The sequence below is a fragment of the Panthera onca genome, chromosome E2 (assembly GCF_046562875.1).
Source record: "Panthera onca isolate mPanOnc1 chromosome E2, mPanOnc1 haplotype 2, whole genome shotgun sequence".
Classification (NCBI taxonomy): Eukaryota; Metazoa; Chordata; class Mammalia; order Carnivora; family Felidae; genus Panthera; species Panthera onca.
In genome coordinates this window covers 11,406,782-11,423,089 of record NC_138353.1, presented here as the reverse complement: position 1 = coordinate 11,423,089, position 16,308 = coordinate 11,406,782, and the positions used below count along the sequence as shown (strand labels likewise).

Sequence of the window (16,308 nt, the reverse complement as noted above, 5' to 3'; positions counted from 1 at the left end):
AAGAGGACACATCAAGGGGCCCACATCAAGGGGCCCACATCAAGGGGCCGGGAGGAACTGGGGGATAAAGGTGGAGATTGGGTTGGTCCTCACTCTCCGGGGGAGTGGCTGGAGCTACCTGAGCAGCGGGTTTGGGAGATTCAGATGCGGTTTCTTTTCTCGGGTGGGCGGGGGGGGGGGGAGGGGGGGTTGGGGTGTGTTCACCGCGAGGGGCGTGGTTCGCATTGGGTTGGTTACACGGTCGCCGGGCCCTTGGGTGGCGTGGGCCTCACTCTAGGGAAGGCGGGTTCGTTTCCCCGCCCGCTCCGGAAGGGGTCGGACCCGGACCCGGTGCGGCCGCACCTTTCAGGACAGGCTGAGGACGGGGTTGGGGTGAAGCTTCACCCTTTCTCCATTTCGCTCCAGCTGTGTAGCCGTCCATTATCACTCGCTTCCCTTATCCCCGCCACTAGTCGTTTTTCTGGTTTCGCTGGGCTCAAGTGATTTCTGCCCCCTTTGTAATCCCATCAACTTTGGAATGTAAGTGAAGATCCCATTAAGTATAGATGAGATTTGCTTTGTTCGTCTTCAGTTGCGAAAGTGCGGCGGCTGGTGATGTTGAACGGGGCGGGCGGAGAACCTCAGCTCCCCTACGTCCGTCCATTGAAGACACCGCCTCCAGCGAGCCGCGGGTCTAGCTCTCTAGTTGCCTAGGCAACGACGTCGCGCGCTCTGTCTCCTCCCCGAATCCTCCCTCCCTTTTTTAGTTTTAGCCCCGCCTTTCCCCCCCCCGAATTGCTGGAAGTGCTGGGAAAGCCTGGCGAAAGTGCTGAGGCGAATATTAAGCGATTGAAACGAGCCGTGGGGGGGGGGGGGGGGGGGGGGGGGGGGGTGGGTGTGTGTGTGTGTGTGTGTGTGTGTGTGTGTGTGTGTGTGTGTGTGTGTGTGTGTGTGTGTGTGTGTGTGTGTGTGTGTGTGTGTGTGCGCGCGCGCGCGCGTGGAGGGAGGGGTGTGTGGGGCGTTAAAGTTCGTGCGGGTTCCTCGGGGCTTGGTAATCTACCTGCTCCGTCGCCCGGTAGTTTGGTTGGCAGATTCGTCTCCTGGTTTTGGAATTTCTTCCATCATCCAGGGTTTTTTGTTTTTTAATAGAGGTTATGATACTCCTCATGGGCTCATATTTCTTTTAGTCTTTTAATTTAAGTTGTATTTCACGCAACGCTGTCCAAATACAGAGAGCTACTGATGAAACTGCAGTCTGCAAATGGAAGGCTAGAGCGTCTGTAGCAAAGAGGCCAAGGCTTCGTCTCCAGGCAGAGGATCCGTCTGTCAGCATCCATCACCTGTACTCATATATTCAATACAGCCTCTGTCCCTTTCCTTTCAAGTTCTCTGTCCCTTTGCCTCTCTCCTTATCAGTTGGCCTAGCTCCGCCACGCAAATGTTATTTTTATCAACTCCCTTCCCCTCACAGTTGCCTGAGCTCGTGACGAATGTGTGCGAGTCTGAACGTTAGTTATCTAGTTGGAGGAGGGTGGCGGCGTGGGGGCGGCCCACATTCGCGCTTGCGCGCTGCTCCGGGAGACGGCGTCCACCTCGCCCCGCCCCTCGTACTCTGCAGTTCCGGCTCTGCAGATTCACTGCTCACGTTTCTTTTTCCCGTGGCTCTTTCTGCCTTTTGTTATCTGCTTCAACAACCCGCGAGACCACTCTACCCGCGAATAGCGTAAATTGATTTTCTGCTTTCATTAGTACGCGCCGAGCTCCCCGGCTGTTAACGAAAGTGCGGCTGCGAACGAGCAGGCGCGCGCGGGGCTCGGGGGAGGCGCGCTCGAGCTCCCGGCGGCGACGACTACGACGACCAGGAGGGAGGACGGAGGCGGCGCCTGAAGCAGCGGCGGAGCCCATGCCCCGGGACGGCGGGCGGGCCCGGAGAGACAAGTCCGGGGCCCGGGACATGTCCCCGGGGCCCCCGTGAAGAGGCGGCGGCGGCGGCGATGGAGACCCCGCCGCAGGAGGGGCCGCCCGGGCCGGGCGCGGACGGCGACGCCGAGGAGGCCCCCGGCGAGGCCCGGTCTCCCAGCCCCGCATCGTCCCCCGCCGACGGGCGCCTCAAGGCTGCGGCCAAGCGCGTCACGTTCCCCTCCGACGAGGATATCGTGTCCGGAGCGGTGGAGCCCAAAGACCCCTGGAGACACGGTAGCTACTGCCGGGGCGCGGGGGCGGGCTCGTGGCTGACCGGGAGTCAGGGCAGCGTCGGGCATGGAGGCGGTGCTCGAGAAGTTGCACCTAATGATTTAAGGAGACTGTCGTCACTTTAGGGCTGCAAGGTGTTTGAGACGGGGTGGCTGTTAGATTGGGAAGGTGAAAAGTAGCTGGTTTATGCCCTGCCGCACTCCTCGCGGACGCTGAAGGTGGTCGTTTTAGGAGTTAAAATGATAAGCAATCAAAGAAAGTTTGGAGGCCAGGGAGATCGGGCGGGCGGTAGCCTTTGAGATCATAGTCCCACTTCCCCACCCGCCCGAAAGGATAAAGAGAGCCGTCTGGGGAGGGAGAGGGGGGTCAAAATTGGCGTTCCAAGGGCAGGTGGACGTTTGATGGGCCCATAGGGCTGGAAAGAGGTTAAGCTGCTAGTCTGCAAACCTCGGGGCGAGGGGGTAGTCATGCCGCTCACTTTTTTGGCTGTGAGGAGGAAGAATAAACCAGCGGGACTGTGGCTGTGGAGGAGTTGGTAAAACCTGGGGTTGGGAAAAGGGAGTCAAGCTAAACGGCTTCCCAGAAAAGGAGCAGAGTTGGTGGTCACTTTGGGGGTGGACGAGATAGTCGGAGGAGGTGTTGGATCTTGGCATTAAGAAGAAGAAAAGTCACTGCATGCCTTCTTTGCTTTCGCCCAAAAGTGAAGCACAACATGATCAGCCATTAAGGAGCAGAGGAATTTTGGGGCCTGGCTCTAGAAGGGTCTCTTTTTAAAATTTTCCTCCCCCCTCCCCTCCTTGAGAAAGAGTTAGGGATTTGGAGTTGCTGGTCGGTAGAAAGTAGGAGCCGGAAGAAGTTTGCTGGCTTGAGACGTTGGGAGAGGGAGCAAGTCTGCCGATTCTGGGTTCCCTGGAGGTCAGATTAGTGTCGGAAAGGGCAGCTGGAGGAGTGTGTGTGTGTTGCGTATAGAGCTAAAGTCGGAAAGTCGCTTCATAGATGAACGGCAGTGTTGAGTCTTTCTGTGCGGGGGACGGCGGTCAGTCTTGCCAGGGTGGAGCCCACCAAGAGAGGGATCAGCCTGGTCCCGGCTCAGTAGAAGTTGGTCACTTGGCCGCTGGAGAGAGGAGGCACTGTTGCTAGTCTGTGCGGTGGAGGAATTGAGGACTTCGTTCAAATCCTGACTCCTTTTTACCCACTTCCTGACCTCGGGCTGGTTATCTAACTCTTCGGAGCCTCAGTTTTCCGACTCTGAGGTGGGTGACAATACCCCTGCCCCGGGGGCATTTAAGAGAGGACTAAATATGATGATGTACAAAAGGTCATTGGCGAGGATGAGCTTTCACGAAGTTGCAGTTGATGTCGGTCAACACGGGTGATGTGGGGTGATACCGGTGATATTGGTGATTTGAGGGGCTAGTCTGGAGAAGTCAGCTCATGGGGTTGGGGCCTGGATGTCTCTGCTTCACAAGCTGCCAGCAGAGGGGCGGAGAGGGTGGGCCGTGTGTGTGGGCCCCGGGGCAAGGAGAAGGGCGGATGGGCAGTTTGTGTGGGCTTCAGGGTCATGGGGGGGGGGGGGCGGGAGAGTTGGCACGGGGTGGAGCAGCGGGGGCAGTTTCTGGTGTGCAGGTTCCCAGAAGAGGAACAGCTGTGTGTAACCAGCTGTTTGCTTTTGAGTCAAGCTGTTTTTCCACCCTGAGCCTCCTGTTCTTTGCTCTGCAAATGGAGGTGCTAATTTCTACCGCCGGGTAGTTGTGAGGATTAAATACAATAGTCCTTGTAAATTCTGGCCACATAAATAGCAGCTGCTGTTCCCCCGGCAGGGGAGAACGTCAAGAAAGAGGGGTCACTTGGAGTCTGGCTGGGAGGAGTTTGAGGGGATGGTTGCCGATCAGTCTTCCCCGGCTTAGGCGGAGGTGGCCACAGCTTACAGGCTGGGGGAGTCCGTCCTTTCTGGCAGTTTAAAGAGGGACGCAGGGACTGGTTAGGACTCCCTCTCCGGAGGAGTCGGTGGGTCTGAGGGAGAGAGGCAGCGACACGGAGAAGTTGAGAAATCAGTGTGCGGGCTGGAAGAGCACATGTGTCGTGGCTGGGGTGGGGTGGGGTGGGGTGGGGGCTTGGCCTGGCTGTGACGGAGTTGGGTGATCTTGGTCCCCAAGCAGGGGAGGGGTCATGGGTGCAGTTGGTGAGGTTAGTGGGATTCGCAGGACGGGAAGTTGGAGGGCCTGCCATGCTGAGGAGAAGGAGGCTAGCCTCTGTGCCTGGGGAGGACAGCGGGTTGCTGCCTGGCCCAGGACCAGGGAAGGTGGAGTCTTGCCAGGCCGTAGAAGCGGAGACTCAGTACAGAAGGTTGGGCCAAGGGGGGTTACCCGGTTGGGAGGCCAAAGGGTCTTGGCTGGGGGCTGCAGGGAGGACTTGGTCCGTCCTAGAGGAGGGCAGGAGATCTGTTGGACTTGGTCTGTAAGCCGTGGGAAAGCACAGAGGGTGTCATTTGAGCTGCGGACCTGGTGGGCAGGGTGACGGAGGAGTCATTCTGGGGCCTGCTGTGGTGATGTGACCCTGAGGTCAGGGGTCAGGGGACTTGGCAGTTCCGATTTGGGAGTGAGGTCATCCGGAAGCCGTTCTTCTGTCGTAGAGATGGAGAAGTTGGCTGAACCAGGAGAGGTGCAGGGGCACTCCCGAACTAGGGGAGTCGGGGGCCCCAGTACAGGGTGACCATTCAACGGGGAGAGCTGGGCCGGGCCCTCACCGAGCCTCCAGCTAGGGTGGAGGAGAGCCAGGCCCTGACTAGAGCGGTGGCCCAGCCAGGCGGGAGCCTCAGGGGGTGTCTTCCTGAGGGCGAGAGCCCCATCAGGCCCTGCCAGAGGTCACGTGTTGGGGATCCCTAGACATGAGATGGATCTGGACTGGGGGAGTTGTCTCAGGCCTACGGAAGCTCAACCCAGCCCAGCACTCAGAGGGGCCTTGCCTGGCTCCCGTGTCACGCAGTGTCCCCACCCACCTGCCCCCAGTGCTGGGGTCCTGCTCATTTCCCTCCGTGCACTAATGGCCGTCTGATGTTTCCTTACGTGCTCGTTTCCACGCTCGTGGTCTCTCTCCCCAACTGACATGGGAGAGCAGACGCCGTCCGTCCTCGTTTCCACTTCCTCGGCCCTTCAGAGGACACGCAGTGATCGTGGTTGAACGAGCCCCGGTGAGCATGTGTGCAGCTATCCTGGAAGGGGTGACCCAGGCCAGACCCGGGCCCCATGGAGCCAGCGTGCACGTGTAGGCCAGCCGGGGCGGCAGCGCGCTGTGGCCTCCAGCGAGGCCCCTGTTCTTGCTGAGTTTGTTTCCTCATCTGTGAAGTGGTGATCCCTGCCCCGCTGACCACCCAGGATGTCCGAGCAGATAGGATGGACCCGGTGGGGCGGGGCCTGCTCCACAGGCCAGTGTGCGTGGTCGGGAAGGGAAGCTTGGGGAGGAGGCAGGGTGGAAACCGAGGGGGAGAGACCGCCTCAGAGCTGCCACACTGGGCACCTGTGGGCTCCACTCTCCCTGGGGGTAGACGGGGGCCCCAGTGGAGGAGGGGCTGGCTGGATGTACCCCACCCCACGGTGGCAGGCCCCGTGGTCCCAGCTCTCCTGAGGGACTTGTGCTGGGGACCCTTGTAGACCAAACTGCAGGCGTGACCCAAGGCTCGGCTCGTCTTCCCGTCCCATGAACGCTGTGTGGGCTTCGCGAGACAGGTGTCGGAGAGCATGTGACACCGGCTGCAGTCTGGGAGGCTTGTCCCCCCTCCCTCCTGGCCTGCCGGTAACCCATTCCCCTCCCCCTGACCTCTGGCCCAGGAGGTTCAGTCCCGGGGTGGGGGGTGGGGGAGTTTTGCCTACCAGGAACTGCTGTGGCGTGTCTGCAGGGTGAGGGGGTCCCAAGGACGAGGCGACCTCTGGCCACCTGAGCTTGGGGCCTGGAGGGGGCAGTGAGGGCAGTGGCGATGGTGTTCTCAAATGGGGATCAGAGGGGGTGGAAATGCTTCACTGGGTGCTCTCATTGAAACCTGTGCTGTAGATTTAGTCCTTGAAACTGGTTTGACAGGTAGAAATGCACCTGTCAGTGGTAGGAAGAGGCCCTCCGTTAAAAGAATCAGCTCAAAAGACTCAGCTCAAGGGGCGCCCGGCTGGCTCATTTGGTGGAGCATGTGACTCTTAATCTCGAGGTCATGAGTTCAAGTCCCACACTGGGTGTAGAGATGACTAAAAAAGATGAACTTTGAAAAAAAGGACTCAGCTCGCGTTAGCACAAGTGGTGGTGTTGCTGGAGAGTAGGGAATGGGGTCGTGGGGGGCAGCTTTTGGGGCCTTTGCCCGGATTTCCATCCGGGCCCAACTTCACCTCCTACTGCCGGCCCTGGCACATCGTCTGCCGTGTGACTTTGGGCGATGTGCCGTGTGACTTTGGACAATTGTGCTCTCTCGATTTTTCTGTCTGTAAAATGCAGCTGACAATAGTACCTCCTCATAGGGTGATCGTGAGGATTAAGTAAGATAACAGAGTCCATAGTGAATGCTCATCCCATGTCTCCCTCATTTTTCCTGTCAGTGCCAGTCCTGCAGCCCCACCTAACGCCTCACCGTCAGCGCGCTTCCTGTGTCTGTTGTGTATTTGCACTCGTCTTTCTCCCTGGTCTCTCCCCCCACTCCCCGGGCAAAACCTGCTGCCCTGTCCCTGACCGGGCATGGGAAAGACCACAGGCCCCAGGCCTGATCCCATCTGTTACAAGCTGGGTGACCGTGGGCAGGTTGCCCAACCTCTCTGAGCTGAAACTAAATCAACACGTTTTTCTCACCAGCCTGAAAAGAGGCAATAGAACCCAGATTCTAGACTCGAAGTGCTAGCCTCTCCAGATACCGGCTGCTGACTTTGGACAACTTACGGCTCCTCCCCGGGCCTTAGTCCCGTGTGAGGCATGGACCCCAGCCCCCAGCCCTCTGCCCGCCTCCGGCAGTGTGTTGGGAGTGCCGCTCTGCTGGGCCTGGGCCGGGCCCTTTGCATCCTCAAACTCAGGCGGGCCGCCCTCATTCTTTCCACCTCCAACTCTTTATTTGTGTTCGCATCGTATTTCCCTCTTCAAGGGCACAGACTGTGTGCGTGTCACCTCTGTGACCTCAGCCTGGCGCACAAGAGGGCCTGGGCACTGGATGAATGTCAGAGGAGTGAGGTTAGCCTCACATCTCAGCCGGTGGTGGTGTTTGGGAGAAAGCTTTTTGGGGTAGTTAATCCGGTCTGTGCCGGGGGCTCTTCCCCAGAGATCTGCAGGCTGGCTTTGGCACCCATCACGAGCCCCCAGAAGGATCACGCAAACCTAGCGGGCAGGAGGCAGTAAATAGTCGGTGAGTGAGTCAGTGGCGGTGCACGTGGGCGTGCTTCTGGGAGCGCGGCACGCGTGGCTCTCCTTGGTCTGATGCTCCGAAAGTTAAGAAATGTGCAGCCAGATCCCCCGGGCTGGACTGGCTATAACTAAGGCAGCCTCTGGAAATGGGGGCCAGGAATCTGTGTTTCTAGAAAGCTCCCCAGGTGGTTGTGAGAGCCAGGTTTGGCTGTCCTGCTCAGGGCTGAGCCAACGCAACACTCGATCCCAAGACTGCCTTCCAGCCCTCCGTTCAGGGGTGGCTGGGGTTGACCTGGTAAGCTTGTTTGGAGCAAATGGAAGCGTCTGGCTTGCGGTGACAGCAGAAATTCGAGCTGGGAAGGGCAGCCTGCTGCAGTGGAGCGTAGAGGAGCCTGGGTTGAAATCCCTGCTCTTGGATGACCTTAATCGTCACGACTGCTTGCCTTCCGTGTGCTCACCACTGGGCTACACGTATTGTCTCAGTTCAATCGCACGACCACCCCAGGGGGTAGGTGCTGTTCTCCCAATTTGTAGATGAGGAAATAGAGGCACAGGGAAGTGATGGGGCTTATCTGAGCTCACAGAGCCAGTAAATGGGTGAGCCGGATCCAAACCAGGCAGTCCCCTGCTCTTACCTCTGTCTCCTGGCTGCCTGGACTTCCGCAAGTTGCCGCATTCAGTTCAGCGTGCTGCCTGGTTTCTTCACTTGCAACCCATAACCCTTTACGAAGTGGAGAGGACACTTCCAGCTGTGCATCATTGTGGCCGGGATGAGAAAGCGACGGAGTAAAGGGCCCGGCCCAGTTGGCATCTCGGGGATGCGGGTTTGCTGTGTTTCTTGGACAGCTCCACAGCCCCGGGAGGTCTCTGCCGCTCCCCTGCCCTCCGCATTAGGTCCTCGTTCTGACCCTTGGCCCGAGTTCTTGCTGTGCTGCGCGGTGTCCGGTACCTGGTAGGTGCGCGGGACCTCCTGGCTGAACGTGTGACCCGGTTCCCCCACGGCCAGCCGCCACTCACTTAACATGGCATGGCCGTGCCAGGTGTTCGAGGTCGGGGAATGAGACGGGCCCAGTCTCTGCCTCCATGGAGGTCATAGCCGAGTAAGAGAGACACACAGAAAACAATTCTCATCAAACCAGGGTGCCCGGGACTCTGATTAGGAAGAGCTCATAGGTGTACTTGGGCAGGCAGGCGGGCAAGGGGGGCTTCCCGGAGTCGGGGCCATCGGAGGCCCAGAAATCCCAGGAGTTGGTCGGGTGGGCAGCAGTTGGAAGTATGCGGCGGGAGGGGTTGGGGGCAGAGTGGGGGAGGTGCGTCTGAGGAAAGGGAAAAAAAAGCCGGTCTTCCGGGAGGTGGAGGCAGGAGGGTCAGAGGCGAGGTGGAGGAGGCAGGAAAGAGCACCCAGCTAGCTGGGGCCTCACAGGCCCTGTTAGCCTCAGGGCTGCCCGGAGCCAGTGGAGGGTTTTAAGAAGGGGCATGCCTGGTATTTTTATTTTTTTATTTTTATTTATTTTTTTTAATTTTTTTAACGTTTATTTATTTTTGAGACAGAGAGAGACAGAGCATGAACGGGGGAGGGTCAGAGAGAGGGAGACACAGAATCGGTAACAGGCTCCAGGCTCCGAGCTGTCAGCACAGAGCCCGACGCGGGGCTCGAACTCACGGACTGCAAGATCGTGACCTGAGCCGAAGTCGGCTGCTTAACCAACTGAGCCACCCAGGCGCCCCCATGCCTGGTATTTTTAACAGAACCTTCTGGGTGGTGTGAGGTGGGTGAGACTGAGGCTTAGAGACCAGGAAGGTGACCACGGGGTCAGGAACCTGTAGGCGCTTAGCTTCTTGTGGTCCTGCATTGGATGATAGCTGATATTTGACTTCTTTGATTTACTCATTGGCTTTATCTGAACTTTCCCCGCCCCCCTACCCGAAGGTTTTACTATTGCCAGTGTTATCTGTGACCCTTCTAAGGTGACAGGCCCCCCCCACCCCCCATTCTTTCCTTGGATCTGAGCCCCTGCCCACACCTCCAGTCAGTTCATCCTGCCCTTGGCAGGGGAGGTGGGCAGCGTGTAGGCTGTGCGGTCAGATTCCCGTACCGCCTCCCCCAGGTGGCTTCACCTGCATGGTCTGTTTAGACCCCACATTTCCCAGATCCGGCAAGCTCTAAAAACTGTCCCAGACCTTGCTGGGGTCTTAGCATAATATAGTGTCCTGGCCCTCTTATAAAATCCACGGGTGTCTGGGTGGCTCAGTTAGTTGAGCGTCTGACTTTGGCTCAGGTCATGATCTCGTGACCGAGTTGTGATCTCACGGTTCATGAATTCGAGCCCTGCATTGTGCTCTGCACTGCCTGGGATTCTCTCTTTCTCTCTCTCTCTCTCTCTCTCTCTGCCCCTCCCCCACTTCCTCTCTGTCTTTCAAAATAAATAAACTTAAAACAATAAAACCCAGGACATCTCTGAATCCAGAATCCACATCTGGCCCGAGGGTTTCCAGTAGGAGACCATGGAGTCCTCTGTGGGCCTCATTCCCCAAAACGTGTAATGGTAGCAACAGGAGAGGCGCCCAGGTCTCGGGCTCCGGAGCCCCCTGGTGCCAGTCCAGCTCTGCCCCTAGGCGAATCCCTCGAGTTCTCTGCCTCAGTGTCCTCATTTGTCTGGGGCTTAAGGATCAGATTATTCCATACTTGGAAAGCGACTGGAAGGGTGACCGGCTATTACAGGCACTCCGTGAGGATCTGCCGAAGTTGAATGAGGTCATGCCCCTGCTGGGAGCCTGCCCTGGTTCCCTCATCTCTAAGAGCAAGATGATAGCCCCACCTCCCCCGCTAGATGGCACAGGCCCAGGTGTGGGTTCACCCGTGTGAATGTGGGCACGTCCCGAAACATCCCTGTGCCGCGCTGTCCCCGTTTGTGAAGCCCTTTTGGCAGACGAGTCTATTTCAAAGCTTTCAGACTCCTGGGAACAGAGCCAGCCCTCGGGCCTTCGAAGCCGGGAGCACATCCCAGCGTCAGGCAGATCTGGCGAGAGTGCCTGACGTCCTGGACGTCACCGCTCCCTGGCAGACGCTGGCACTGCCCATGCTGACCCTGGATGCCGCTCGTGTCAGGGAGGCCTGCGGCACCGATGGCGACTGGGCTAGATTTGGGGCAGCCCTCCGTGGCTGAGCCCGGGTGGGTCTCCGGGGCTGGAGTTAGCGTGGGAGAGACGGAGGGGGGTCCCAGTTCCAGGAGGGGTTTCGGAGGGTGAGTGCCCAAAGCACCTACGGACCCCATCGTGCTCTGATTGTATTTCCCCCTACTTGGAATACAGATTCCACAAAGGCAGGGCCTAAATCCGTTCGGCTCCCCTCGCCGTCCGCAGAAGCCTTTGCGCCTCCTGTCTCTCCTCAGGCCCTCACGTCCGATGGTGGTGGACGGAGGTGCACAGTAGGCACTCTGAAGCTACTCTCACCCCCTTGCTTACGCTGCAGCTGGTGCAGAGCCGTTGCCTCAGGTTGGGGGGGTGGTTTGGAAGCGGCTGCTGACAGCCACTCATGTGACAGCTCATGTGACTTGCCTGACGCCCTCTTCCTTTCCAGCAGAAGCCCGGGTTGAGAGCCCTGCTGTCTGACGCTCCCTGGAGGGTCTCGTCGGATCCCAGCTGGTGCTCCTGGGGTGGGTGGGCAGCCCCCTCTGGGAACCCGCTGGGGTCAGGCTCGTGTGCCACCTTCACGCCCACCCCCGCGTCTCTCCAGTTCTCGTCTCCCGCCGGCTGTCGTCAACCATGTCGCGGCAGAGCTGCCCCCGTCCTGGGCAGAGTGCCTTCCCAGCTGAGCTCCCTGCTGTTTCTCGAAGCAGCAGGGCGTCTGGGAGGGGCTGCCGGGGGGCTGAGGGCAGACACCGGGGAAGTGACCCTGCGGAGGGGTCACGCCTCCGGATGATGGCGGCCGTGGCGGTCAGCACAGCCCGCTTTCGTGGAGCCCTTACCGGGCCTCAGCGCTTCGTGTGCGTCTGCTCATTTAATCTCCGCAGCAGCCAGAAGCAGAAAGCCAGGGCTCGGGGGATGGGGGGAGCCGCGTTCAAACTAGAAGGGATGGTTCCCACCCTCCGCTGTGTTTCCAAAAAGCCTCTGAGGGCCCCTTCACCACCACAGGATCGAGTCCCCACCTCCGAGCCTGGCGGGAGACCCTCCCTCCTGACCCAGAGACGCCACCCCCCTCTGCACAGGGCGCCCTAAGCCAGTCCCCTGCCTTTCCTGCCCGGCTCCCGCTCATCCTCCCCGAGCTGGCTCCCACATCACCTCCTTGGTCCCCAGGCAGTGCTGCTGCCCAGGGACCCGCCCAGGTTCCCGTGATGCCCCCTCATGCTGTCGTTATCTGTTTGGGCCCATCTCCCCGCACTGGACCCAGACGCTCCATGAGGGACCACACCTTGTCCATCCGGCTCCCCAGAGGAGACAAACCGCCGACACACCCAGGCACTTTCCCTAGGGACTCAGGGCAAAGCGGGTCTGCTAATGAGTGTCCCACTCTGGATGCCTTGGAACCCTCGAAACCCAGTCCCTGCGGCCTGGGAAAGTCGGGGGCTGTGGAGAGAGCAGGGAAGGGAAGAAGGCATTTACTGAGGCATCATTTGTTCACGCTCCCGTGTATTTATTCCTTGCGGGCACACACTTACTTCACCTCCCAGGTGCCAGGCGGACGGGTCCTGACTGCCACCCCTGCTCCCTCGTGCTTGTTCCACTCTCGCTTCAAATCCTGCCCTGTGACCCGCAACCCCCAGTCCAGAGTCCCTGCACTAGCCACCCTCGCTGACCACGGCTGTGATCACCCCGGCCCACGTTCTCCCTGGGTTCAAGTGTGGTGGCTTTCTTTGAGTCCTAGAATGTGCCAGGAGCTCCCCACATCCCGTCCCGGAATGCTGGCCTTGCTGTCACCGTTCCGGTTTGTCCTTCAGGTACCAGCAGACTCTTCCTTCCTGGCCCTCTAAATCCCCTGTGAGGTGGTCAGCGATCTGTGCATCTGTAGGCCTCCTGAGATATTCTCTTGCCTCTTAGACTGTAAGGATCATGAGGCGGGATGGGTTTGGTTCGGTGCCACTGTGTCCCGCGGTGCCCACACCGTGTGGCACTGTGCGGGCTCTGAGCAGGAGCTTATGTGGCAGGTGAAAATGAAAGCAATATGCGATGCGGGGCCTTGGGTACCAGACAGGCCCTGCCCTCATGTAGCCCAGGTCCAGAAAAGGAAGTGTGAAGAAGGGAGGGCCCCAAGTCTGCCCCTAGTGTCCCCTTGCCAAGTCTGGCAGACCCCAAAGCTAGCCAGCCTGGTAGAGCGCAGGAGAAGCCATATTTGCTGTTGACTTGCTGTGTGTTATAGGTCGAGGCACTGCCCTCTCTGTGCATCAAGATGGTGTCTGAGGTCCTTTCCCACTGCGTGTGTTTCCCCATCTCTCTGCATAGATCACACCCACCATTTAGAGAACTAAATAGGTTCCAGGACCTCCTCCCCATCATGGGACAGCCCAGGTGCTGGTAGCTGATCTGCCTTTCCACCTTGTGGCAGGTGACCCGATCCCCTGTCCCCGCAACAACAGGGTGTTACAGGAGGAGGTGGAGGGTGTCAGTGGTGTGCGGCCACCCACTCAGGCCTCCCTCCTCCCTGTCTTTGCTCCGTCTCACTTATTTTGTAACTCCCTTCTTCCCCCGGGTGGAGTCCTTGCTTCCTGACCCAGCTCTCCCCACTTTGATCAGAGTACTGGGAAAAGCTACGTTCCCCTGGGGAGCCTTCTTCCTTGCCGGGCCCGGGCTCAGCCCTCAGGATCTGCAGTGCTCAGTTTTTGTGGGCTCCCTGTCTCAGCTCTGCCCGCTCGGGGTGGTCCCTATCTGGTGACAGGTCTGTCTTCCCCAGTGGACCGTGAGCCCTGGCCGGGCCAGGACCGTCCCCATTACTGGGATGTCTCGGGCACAGAGCAGATGCTCAGGGAGTGTCATAACATTAGGACGGGGTTGGGGGGTGGGGGTGGGCAGTGGGTATGGGGAGAGCCCAGAGATGACGCTCTCTGTGGAGCCCTATTTAGAGTTACCATGTCTGACAGAGCCCGATCCTGTCTGGTCCTGGGGGAAGACGTCCTCGGCCAGGAGCCTGGCGGGAGCAGCAGGCATCTGAAGGCGGGGCCTCTGACTTAGCCACCACCAGCTGTCGGGTCCAGATGCTTGTCCTCACTGACCACCCAGCCAAGAGGATCCAGGGCTAGTGCAGGCCCCTTCCCCATGGCCAGAGTATAGATTCTTGGAGGTGGAGGGGTAGGTAACCTCCTTGTTTTACCGACGAGGCAGCAGGCCAGAGAGAAGTGGCCTGGAACGCAGGACAGGGCTCCTGCTGCTCTCCTCAGCCACCTCTGTAGCTTCGAGGGGCAGAGTGACCCATCCTGGGGGGTGGTCAGGGAGACCTGCCTTGGCACCTGGGTTCTCCCAACTGGCTGTGTGAAGTTGTTATTTACAGAAAGGGTTTGTGCTCTGGGAAAATGGAGACAACAACTCCAGCCCAGCGTGGAGCCCAAAGAGCTTGTTGGCGGCTAGGGTCTTGGTTTTCTCCTCTTCCCTCACGGAGCTGGTGAGGGGAGTGGGGGAGAGGGGTGTGCAGTCACCCTGGAGGCTGATGATAGTTGTCACTAAGGACAGGATCGCTACCTTGATCTCCTGACTTGAAACACAAATTTTTTTCACTAAAAAAATTTTTTTTAATGTTTATTTATTTTTGAGAGAGACAGAGTATGAGCAGGGGAGGGGCAGAGAGAGAGGGAGACATAGGATCTGAAGCAGGCTCCAGGCTCTGAGCTGTCAGCACAGAGCCCAACGCAGGGCTCGAACTCGTGAACTGTGAGATCATGACTTGAGCCGAAGTTGGGTGCTTAACCAACTGAACCACTCAGGCGCCCCAAAAAGAATTTCTTTAATGTTTACTTACTTATTTTTGTGAGAGAATACATGGGTGAGTGGGGTGGGGCAGAGGGAGAGGGAGAGAGAGAATCCCAAGCAGGCTCTGTGCTGTCCACGCAAAGCCTGACAAGAGGTTCAATCTCCCAAACCATGAACCAAAATCAAGAGTTGGATGCTCAACCAATTGAGCTACCCAGGCATGCCCCTTGCTCTCCTGACTTTAAAATTAAGATATGTTCATTGTTAAAAACAAACAAACGGGCGCCTGGGTGGCTCAGTCGGTTAAGCATCCAACTTCGGCTCAGGTCATGATCTCACAGCCCGTGAGTTCGAGCCCCGCGTCGGGCTCTGTGCTGACAGCTCAGGGCCTGGAGCCTGTTTCCGATTCTGTGTCTCCCTCTCTCTCTGCCCCTCCCCCACTCACGCTCTGTCTCTCTCTGTCTGAAAAATAAATAAACATTTAAACAAACAAACAAAAACCTTGGGAAGTCTAATGAAGAAAATAAAAAAATCACTCGTTAATTTCACCATCTGGAAATTTTTTAACAGCTCTCTTGAGATGTAGTTCACACATATTTCACCCATTTAAAGTGTATAGTTCATTGGATTTCAGTTTTTCACAGACTTGTACATCTATCAGCACAGTCGATTTTAGAACATTTCATCACCCCTGTAGAAACCCTCACCCCTTGGCCATCACCCCTCCCCCAACTCAGGCACCTGCCGATCTGTTTTCTGTCTGTTTAGATTCTGGACATTTCATATAAATGGATTTGTGCACTGTGCAGCCTTTTGTGTCTGACTTTTTCACTTAGCATAATGTTTTCAGAGTTCACCCACTTTGTGGCATGTGCCAGAACTTCATTCCTCATTGTTGCTAGAGAACGTTCCATTGTGTGGCTGTATCACGTTTTCTTTATCTTTTCATCTGTTGGTGTACATTTGGGTTGTTTCCACTTTCTGGCTATGATGAGTAACAACGCTGCTGTGGATGTTAAGGTACAAGTTTTGTGTGCACATATGGCTTCATTTCTCCGGGAATGAAATTGCTGGGTCACGTGGCGACTCTGTTTAACCATTTGAGCAACTGCCACCCTTGACTTTCCCCTCCACAGTGTATGAAGGTTCGGATTCCTCCACCTCGTGGTTAATGTCGGTCTTTTTTTTTTTTTTTTTTTTAAGTAAACTCTATTTCCAACACGGGGCTCAAACTCCATGACCCTGAGATCAAGAGTCACATGCTCCACTGACCAAGCCAGCCCGGCGCCCCAGTGTCTGTCCTTTTGATTGAAGCCACCCTAGAGGGCGTGAAGTGGTATCTCATTGTGGTTTTGATTTGCATTTCCCTCATGGCTCATGAAGTTGCACATCCTTTCACGTGCTCATCGGGCACTTGTGTGTCTTCTTGGGAGATACGTCTGTTCAGATCCTTTGCCTGTTTTAAAATTGGATTGTCTGTCTTTTTATTATCGAGTTGTACGAGTTCTGTGCATATTCTAGATGCAAGACTCTTACCGGAGAAATGATTTGCACCACCTGGAATGTTTTCAACATTAAATGCCAGAGCATTTCCTTTCCATCTCTTTTCTATGACTAGATGCGCTGCCACAGATAAGATAAAAATAAAACTGGGAGGATACTCTGTACGGTTGAATATCCTGTGTTTTCACTTCATTTTCCCATTTTTTAAAAAGCATGATTAAAATACATCATCGGGCCACTGTAATTGCTTCTAGCCATTTCCACATTGCTGAGCATTTGGGTCCTTTCCCATTTTCAGTAGCATAAATAATGCAGCGATGTTCATCCTCGTCCATAAATCTTTATGTTCCTTACGGGGAGCTTTCTCAG

General features: G+C 57.1%; 1 protein-coding gene across 2 annotated transcripts in view; it reads left to right on the top strand.

Moving 5' to 3' along the window:
- The first annotated feature begins 1,609 nt into the window (after nucleotides 1-1,609).
- PPP1R37 (protein phosphatase 1 regulatory subunit 37) overlaps nucleotides 1,610-16,308 on the top strand; it is a 41,247-nt gene continuing 26,548 nt past the window's right edge. The window contains exon 1 of one of the 2 annotated variants that reach the window (XM_060651421.3): nucleotides 1,610-2,175. In XM_060651421.3, the coding sequence (XP_060507404.3) occupies nucleotides 1,974-2,175 (202 nt within the window). In that variant the 5' untranslated portion in view covers nucleotides 1,610-1,973. The remainder of the gene's footprint in view (nucleotides 2,176-16,308) is intronic. The other variant, XM_060651420.3, reaches the window with a different exon arrangement.